At 52.2% G+C, this 9,225-nt stretch overlaps 1 protein-coding gene across 1 annotated transcript; it reads right to left on the minus strand.

The window, feature by feature from the left end:
* Positions 1–2,625: 2,625 nt before the first annotated feature.
* LOC146202160 (uncharacterized) lies at positions 2,626–7,261 on the minus strand. The gene is made up of 3 exons (XM_084600335.1): positions 6,658–7,261; positions 2,908–5,736; positions 2,626–2,633 (listed from the first exon to the last, which is right to left on the minus strand). The coding sequence occupies exons 1-3, from the start codon at positions 7,259–7,261 to the stop codon at positions 2,626–2,628; spliced, it is 3,441 nt and encodes a 1,146-aa protein (XP_084456461.1).
* Between the last annotated feature and the right edge of the window lie 1,964 nt (positions 7,262–9,225).

Consider the following 9,225-nt stretch of genomic DNA (forward strand, 5'->3'; position numbering starts at 1 on the left):
CCGCGGAGGCTTCAGTCGGCGGCCACGGAGAAACACAAGATGATGTTTTCGCCTAACTATACTTGCTACTGCCTACGCAGCAAAATGTATATATAGCCAGCAGTTTTGCGATCTCAGCTCACCGCGGAGGCTTCAATCGGCGGCCACGGAGAAACACAAGATGATGTTTTTGCCCAACTATACTTGCTACTGTCAACGCAGCAAAATGTATATATAGCCAGCAGTTTTGCGATCTCAGCTCACCGCGGAGGCTTCAGTCGGCGGCCACGGAGAAACACAAAATGATGTTTTCGCCTAACTATACTTGCTACTGCCTACGCAGCAAAATGTATATATAGCCAGCAGTTTTGCGATCTCAGCTCACCGCGGAGGCTTCAGTCGGCGGCCACGGAGAAACACAAGATGATGTTTTCGCCTAACTATACTTGCTACTGTCTACGCAGCAAAATGTATATATAGCCAGCAGTTTTGCGATCTCAGCTCACCGCGGAGGCTTCAATCGGCGGCCACGGAGAAACACAAGATGATGTTTTCGCCTAACTATACTTGCTACTGTCTACGCAGCAAAATGTATATATAGCCAGCAGTTTTGCGATCTCACCTCACCGCGGCTGCTTCAATCGGCGGCCACGGAGAAACACAAGATGATGTTTTCGCCTAACTATACTTGCTACTGTCTACGCAGCAAAATGTATATATAGCCAGCAGTTTTGCGATCTCACCTCACCGCGGAGGCTTCAATCGGCGGCCACGGAGAAACACAAGATGATGTTTTCGCCTAACTATACTTGCTACTGTCTACGCAGCAAAATGTATGTATAGCCAGCAGTTTTGCGATCTCAGCTCAGCGCGGAGGCTTCAATCGGCGGCCACGGAGAAACACAAGATGATGTTTTCGCCTAACTATACTTGCTACTGTCTACGCAGCAAAATGTATATATAGCCAGCAGTTTTGCAATCTCAGCTCACCGCGGAGGCTTCAGTCGGCGGCCACGGAGAAACACAAGATGATGTTTTCGCCTAACTATACTTGCTACTGTCTACGCAGCAAAATGTATATATAGCCAGCAGTTTTGCGATCTCAGCTCACCGCGGAGGCTTCAGTTGGCGGCCACGGAGAAACACAAGATGATGTTTTCGCCTAACTATACTTGCTACTGCCTACGCAGCAAAATGTATATATAGCCAGCAGTTTTGCGATCTCAGCTCACCGCGGAGGCTTCAGTCGGCGGCCGCGGAGAAACACAAGATGATGTTTTCGCCTACTAGCTACTGCCTACGCAGCAAAATGTATATATAGCCAGCAGTTTTGCGATCTCAGCTCACCGCGGAGGCTTCAGTCGGCGGCCACGGAGAAACATAAGATGATGTTTTCGCCTACTATACTTGCTACTGCCCACGCAGCAAAATGTATATATAGCCAGCAGTTTTGCGATCTCAGCTCACCGCGGAGGCTTCACTCGGCGGCCACGGAGAAACACAAGATGATGTTTTCGCCTACTAGCTACTGCCTACGCAGCAAAATGTATATATAGCCAGCAGTTTTGCGATCTCAGCTCACCGCGGAGGCTGTCAGTCGTATTAATCGTTGTGGTCGTCGTGTCTGCGTTGAGATAATTTGGTCACAGAATAAAACTCCGGTGAAACTTAACAAACTGATTTAATGGCTACATATGAAAGAAACTGTACAGGAATTCAAACTGACGACCGTTTCGTTGGGCGCCTTGCAAGCCACTGTCTTTCGACGACGGTTGGCCGTGTTCCTCTCTCCAGGCCTTCCCTTCTTTCCTTTTTTTTTTAGGGGGGCCCCACGCTTGCGTGGGCCCTTGGAGCCTGGCAGTCGCGGCGCTCGTTCGGCGGTGTCGGTAACAGAGGAATCCTCCTCACTCACTCCTCGCGTCCCCGGTGCTGGTCCGCAGCCCCCTAGTAAGCTCGGATTTCAGGGCAGGCGGGCGTCCGAGTCTTGTTAGGCCCATCGCTGTGCCCTCAACGGCGCCAGTGGATCGGGACGCTTTGAGGGGCGACGAGCCGTTGGTCGACTGGCCGGCAGAGGCAAGAAGCAGCCGTGCCATTTCCGAAAAGGGCACTGTGGCGCGTAAACATACACACACACACAAGCGCGCACAAACACACACACCCGCGAGTGGCCGCTTGGCCGGCGATCAGGGGAACAAAACAGCCGTCTCCTGACACGTCCTTCTGATCTGGTTTTTGTCCGTTTTTGTCCCCGACACATTCCCCCGCGAAATGACGAAGTCATTTGTTAGTCGGAGAGTTCCAGAGGGTAGAGCAACTGAATTGGACGGCGAAGTCTGGTCCCCCCTGGCAGTCGGACTTCAAAAGCTCTTGTTCGGTTGTCTCTTCCCGTGAATGCTTTTTCAATTATTCCCAGCTTCCACATTTGCCGCGGCTGTAGGGCTTCTTTCAGGAGGACCACGTCTCCAATTTTAACTTGCTTTCCCCGTTGAGCTCCTTTGGAATGGGTCAGCTGTAGCTCCTTTAAGTACTCAGTGCACCAGCGTCTCCAGAACCCTTGCAATGCTTTGTTGCGAGTTGAAATCATTTGTCGCAGGTGGTTACAGGACATGGCAGAGATTTCCTTTCTGTGCAACTCCGGAAGAGAGGTCAGCCGTCTTCCGGTAAGAAACATAGCGGGACAGAGCGGTTCAGGTTCGTTCGGCTCTGTGTAAACATGAGTAAGTGGTCGGGAGTTCAGCACCGCTTCCACTTCAGCCAGCGTAGTTGACATTTCCTCGAACGCCAAGTAGCTCGTTCCTAGCGTCTTCTTCAAAGCTTGCTTCGTTAGTCCGACAAGACGCTCGTAGAAGCCGCCCCACCATGGTCCGCGTTCCACAATAAATTTCCATTGAACCCGCGAGTTCATAAGGTGATCTTGTACCGGGTCACCTCGCATCACATCCCAGAGGCAGCCCAAATCCCTGTTGACCTTCTTGAACGTGAGGGCATTATCACTGTAGATGGTGCTCGGGAGTCCTCGTCTGGCAGCGAACCGGCGAAACGCGAGCAGAAACGTGCCTGCCGACATGTCGGCAACCAGCTCCAGATGGATGGCTCGAGTCACCGCGCAGGTGAATAGCGCTACATAGCACTTCGTAGGCGAGAGCCCCTTGACGACAAGTGGTCCAGCAAAGTCGACGCCCGTCACCTGAAAGGGTTGGGCTTCTGTTATGCGGTCTGTTGGCAGCGGTGCGGTTACTTCGTTTGCCGGCTGTACGTTGAACCGCTGGCACGTTATGCATTCTTTTACAATTTTTTTCACCAGCTGCCTTGCTCCGATCACGTGATATCTTTCTCTGAGCTGCGTAAGCGTGTGGCGTATCCCTCCGTGCAACACTTTGAGGTGGCAGTAGTGGGCAAGCAGCTTCGCTAGGTGGCTTCCCTTTGGTATGACGACAGGATGTTTGGAGTCATAGCTCAAGTGGCTCCGTTGTAGCCGTCCGTCAATCCTCAGAACTCCGTTTTCGTCCACCACAAGAGAAGCATTTCTGAGCGGAGAGTCGTTGGGCACCGCTTTCTGATTTCGAATGCTGTGCAGTTCCTTTGAAAAGCCTTCTCTCTGCTCATTCCGCATCCAAAATAGTTCGGCCCGATCTAGCTCTTCGGGGGTGAGGGGTCCGGCTTCATCGCTTCGTCGTCTTGCCTTAAAGATGAAACGAAGCACCCAAGCCGTGACTCTGATCAGTCTCGTGAAAGAGCTGTAGCTGCTAACGTTCATTAATGCAGGCGCGGTCACCCGAGATGTCATGGCCGGCAGTGCCTTGGTGGGCTGCCTGCTCTCTAATTCCTTGTCCGTGAAGGTTGCCTGCACCAGTCCATTTGGCCACTCGCTTTCATGTGCGCAGAGCCACTTGGGTCCCGTCCACCATATCTCACTAGTCGCAAGGCGGGAAACTGTGACGCCACGCGTCAGGAGATCCGCAGGGTTCTCTTTCCCCGGGCAGTGCCTCCATTCATAGCATCCGGTGCTTTGCTGTATCTCGCGGACGCGATTTCGCACAAACTGCTGCCAGCGCTCAGTGTCACCTCGAATCCAATGGAGAGCGATCGCGGAATCGGTCCAAAGAGTAACGCAATCAGGGTGCTTCCCGAGCGTCTTTACTATGTAGCTGCACAATCGAGCTGCAAGCAAACATGCCATCAACTCCAGCCTTGCTAGCGTGAGTTCTTTAAGTGGAGCCACCCTCGATTTGCTCATTACAATCGTTGAAGTTAGGCCGTCTTCCGAAGCAATGGTGAGGTAGGCGACTGCCCCATAGGCCGCGGGACTGGCGTCTGCGAAGATGTGCAGGTGCGTTTTTGTAGCCGGCCCACTGAAGTCCGCTCCGTAGTACCTTGGTACCTGTATCTCGGGAAGATGTTTCAATTCACAATACCAGGTTTTCCAGCCTTCAGCTATGTCGTTTGGTAGGGCATCGTCCCATTCGACGTTCTGGCGCCACAGCTGCTGAAACAGGATCTTAGCCCGTACGATAAAGGGTGACAGCCATCCCAGTGGGTCATAGATCCGTGCGGTAGTTTGCAGCATGGAACGTTTGGTGTCTGTCTCCATTGTTTTGGAGCTTGCGACACATGGCGCAAAGGTCAGGCGGTCGGTAATGGGGTCCCAGGTCAGTCCCAGCACTTTCAGCACCCCTGAGAGGAATCCTAGAGACTTATTTTCGCTGCCGTCTTGCCCAAATAGCCGGCGTAGCCTCTCGTTATTCGACGACCACTTGTGCAACTTCATCGAGGCGGAGTGGAAGATCGCGTTGGCTTCGTTGTAGAGCTTCAGAGCCCCTTCTTCGTCATCTGCACCGGTTAGTAGGTCGTCTACATAAAGGCTTTGCTGTAGCTGGCTGGCAGTGTGGGGAAACTCTTCCTCGCAAGCTTTCAAGTGGTGCTGAAGGGTAGCGGAGAGCAGAAACGGGCTTGCGGTGGTTCCAAACGGTACTCGCTTCATGCGCCACGTTTCAATGGGAGGCAACGAAGTACCGGCCTGAGGAGTCTCTCGGAACCAAAAAAATCGCAGAGCGTCTCTGTCTTGCTCTCGCACTCCAATTTGCAGAAAGGCCTGCTCAATGTCCGCGACAAGCGCAACTCGATACTTGCGAAAATTGAGCAAAAGCCCGACGAGGTCTGCCGTTAAGTTGGGTCCTGTTTCAAGGTTGTCATTAAGGCTCCTTGTACTTTTAGCGTGGGAAGAAGCGTCAAATACAACTCTCAATTTTCTGGAATCACGGAGCACTGCTTGATGAGGCATGTGGTAAACGCAGTGGTTGCGGTCGGCCTTTTCTTCTACCCGTTCTGCCATGTCTAGAATGTCGTACTGCCTGATCACCGCGTCGTATTCTTCGAGAAGGTCAGGAGCTCTTTTGAGTCGGTTCGCCAATTGATTGAGGCGCTTCAGAGCAATTTCTCGGTTATCCTCGAGCGAAATCTCGGATTTCCAAGGCAATGCAACCTCATAGCGGTTACCGACTCGCTTGATGTTGTCCTCAAAGAACTCTAAAGCTTGACAGATTTCGTCGTTCTCCTCGACCTCCTTTACTCCAATCGATTCCAAATCCCAGAATTTAGTCAGAATATCTGTCGTCTGCCTCTCGATTACAGATGTTCGTAGTGTCACGGTTTGGAAGCAGTGGGTCTGCTCGGCATCGTCCTCAATGGGCCCTTGAACAGTCCAGCCCGCTGATGTTTCCACTGCTCTCAGTCGGTTTTCTAATTTGACCGATCTACCTGTGGTAAGGTCCCATATGTGGTCAGATCCGATAAGCAGATCAACACATTCTGTCCCGTTGTTGTTTGAGAATTCGGCCGGTTCGTAACCAAGGGACTTTAGTCGTTTCATTATTCTCTCTGGTGGTGAGGGAATAGGTTGATCGCAGATGGTATCTGTTTCCAGTACTTCGAGTTCCCGATGGTCTCCGCGGTTAGTCTTTAGTGTAACCTTTACTCTTCGGAACTCGCGTTCGGCTTGGTGGCCTCCGAACACCCCGACGGTCAACCTCTCATGCCCGAGAAGCGTACATCCCAGTTTCCGCGAGGTGTCAGCTGTGATGTAGGAGCGCTGACTTCCCCCGTCGAACAGAACTCGTACCTGAGCCTTACCAGTCTCTCCACTACATAATGCAGTTGCGGTCTGCAGCAAAACGGTTTTTTTGGAAGTAGAGCCGTTTCCCGTCGTAGTAGTTTCGAGGCTTACTTGCGCGTTCGTTACGGTGCGGTTCGGCTCAGGTGGCCTGTTTCCGGTGTACGAAGGGTCGCACATTGTGCTAGCATGCTTCTTGCGACATTTGTTGCACTGGATGCTTACGCGGCATGCTCGTGACTGGTGTCCAGATTTAGTGCACTTGAAACATCGACCGGACGACCGCAGAAGTTGTTTCTTCTCTTCCAAAGTTTTTGCGGCGTCACAGCTCTGCGTTTTGTGCTCGTTGGAACCGCAGAAAAAGCAGGTCAATGGGGTAGCGTTTTGATGTAGCATCGCAGCCGATCGGACATGCCTGTCATGCGTTTTCCCATGCAGCCTCAAATTGCCTTTAAGTTCTTCTCTAGGTTGCTGCTTGAGGTCCATGCATTGTAATGCATTTAAATTCTCCCGACTTTCGACTTCTACTCTCAGAAAGGAGAGTAGCTTTAAAAGGGAAGAAACCGTACCTTGGCCGCTTTCGTTAGTTGCGTGTGACGACGCATCGGTGAGGGAGCTCTGTTCGCAGGCGAGGCTGTCGGTGTCGACGACGCACTTTCGGCTAAAGTCCAACAGGATGTCACGTGGCATCGCTCTTTGCACGATCGGAATTAGCATCGAGCTGTAGGACTCCAGCTTTTGTCCGAGCGTCTCGAGGCCTTTGATGTGTGCCGCCAAGGTATCGTAGAGACGGCGAAGACCACGGATATCGTCTGATGAGCGCACGGGCTTCAAGTCGATCAGCCTCTTGAGATGTTCCTGAACAAGAAGCTCCTCGTTGCCAAACCGTTTCTTGAGTAGCTGGATGGCATCGTTGTAGCACCTTGCGGTCAGTGGAAGACCCGCGAGTGCCGCTGCCGCGTCGCCCGTGACTGATGCTCGCAGGTAGTGAAATCTGTCGATGTCAGACAAATCTTCGTTTTTATCCACTACCTGCTCGAACACTTCCCAAAAGGGTTGCCAGTCAGAGCGCCGTCCTGTGAATTTCAGTAGGTCGATCTTCGGCAGTTTCACTCTTGTCTTCCCAGATGTGGCCGTTTGGGGGGCTGGCGTGGTCGTTTGAGTGGCTGGCATGGCCGTTTGACTGATGATGCCACTACCCGCCGATTCCACGGCAGCCTGCGTTGATAACGGACCACTATCAACTTGAAGCTTTAGTCCAGCGAGGCAGGTTATGATCCGGTCTTGATATTCAAATACTTGCTCGTAGTCGTTTTCTGCGTCATCTTCCGGTACCAATGGTTCAATTTCCGTGTTGACAGTATCAAGTTGTTGCTCTAGCTTGCTGAGTCTAGCATGCAGCAACGTAGCTTCAGTAGTTGTTAGTGACGTTTGCCGCTCGTTGAATTCGTTGATGACCTTTGTAACTTGCGAGCGCAAAACCTTCCGTTTCTTTAAAAGGCGTTCCATTTTCTTCGAAATTAATTAGCCAATAAGTAAGCTCACCGGATCGATGACATCGGTAGTTGTGACCATTCGTTGCCGAGACGTCCCTGGCGTGGATGCGTTGACGTGAGCGTTGAAAGAAAGCGTTGAGCTCACAAATCCACGGCAGATCGAGTCCCGGGTTTCGGCACCAAACTTTTTGTCAGTCGTATTAATCGTTGTGGTCGTCGTGTCTGCGTTGAGATAATTTGGTCACAGAATAAAACTCCGGTGAAACTTAACAAACTGATTTAATGGCTACATATGAAAGAAACTGTACAGGAATTCAAACTGACGACCGTTTCGTTGGGCGCCTTGCAAGCCACTGTCTTTCGACGACGGTTGGCCGTGTTCCTCTCTCCAGGCCTTCCCTTCTTTCCTTTTTTTTTTAGGGGGGCCCCACGCTTGCGTGGGCCCTTGGAGCCTGGCAGTCGCGGCGCTCGTTCGGCGGTGTCGGTAACAGAGGAATCCTCCTCACTCACTCCTCGCGTCCCCGGTGCTGGTCCGCAGCCCCCTAGTAAGCTCGGATTTCAGGGCAGGCGGGCGTCCGAGTCTTGTTAGGCCCATCGCTGTGCCCTCAACGGCGCCAGTGGATCGGGACGCTTTGAGGGGCGACGAGCCGTTGGTCGACTGGCCGGCAGAGGCAAGAAGCAGCCGTGCCATTTCCGAAAAGGGCACTGCGGCGCGTAAACATACACACACACACAAGCGCGCACAAACACACACACCCGCGAGTGGCCGCTTGGCCGGCGATCAGGGGAACAAAACAGCCGTCTCCTGACACGTCCTTCTGATCTGGTTTTTGTCCGTTTTTGTCCCCGACAATGGCTTCAGTCGGCGGCCACGGAGAAACATAAGATGATGTTTTCGCCTACTATACTTGCTACTGCCCACGCAGCAAAATGTATATATAGCCAGCAGTTTTGCGATCTCACCTCACCGCGGAGGCTTCAATCGGCGGCCACGGAGAAACACAAGATGATGTTTTCGCCTAACTATACTTGCTACTGCCTACGCAGCAAAATGTATATATAGCCAGCAGTTTTGCGATCTCAGCTCACCGCGGAGGCTTCACTCGGCGGCCACCGAGAAACACAAGATGATGTTTTCGCCTACTAGCTACTGCCTACGCAGCAAAATGTATATATAGCCAGCAGTTTTGCGATCTCAGCTCACCGCGGAGGCTTCACTCGGCGGCCACGGAGAAACACAAGATGATGTTTTCGCCTAACTATACTTGCTACTGCCTACGCAGCAAAATGTATATATAGCCAGCAGTTTTGCGATCTCAGCTCACCGCGGAGGCTTCACTCGGCGGCCACGGAGAAACACAAGATGATGTTTTCGCCTACTAGCTACTGCCTACGCAGCAAAATGTATATATAGCCAGCAGTTTTGCTATCTCAGCTCACCGCGGAGGCTTCACTCGGCGGCCACGGAGAAACACAAGATGATGTTTTCGCCTACTAGCTACTGCCTACGCAGCAAAATGTATATATAGCCAGCAGTTTTGCGATCTCAGCTCACCGCGGAGGCTTCAGTCGGCGGCCACGGAGAAACACAAGATGATGTTTTCTCCTAAGTATACTTGCCACTGCCTACGCAGCAAAATG

The sequence above is a fragment of the Amblyomma maculatum genome, chromosome 1, assembly GCF_055883805.1.
Source record: "Amblyomma maculatum isolate TAMU_Amacu chromosome 1, ASM5588380v1, whole genome shotgun sequence".
Lineage (NCBI taxonomy): Eukaryota > Metazoa > Arthropoda > Arachnida > Ixodida > Ixodidae > Amblyomma > Amblyomma maculatum.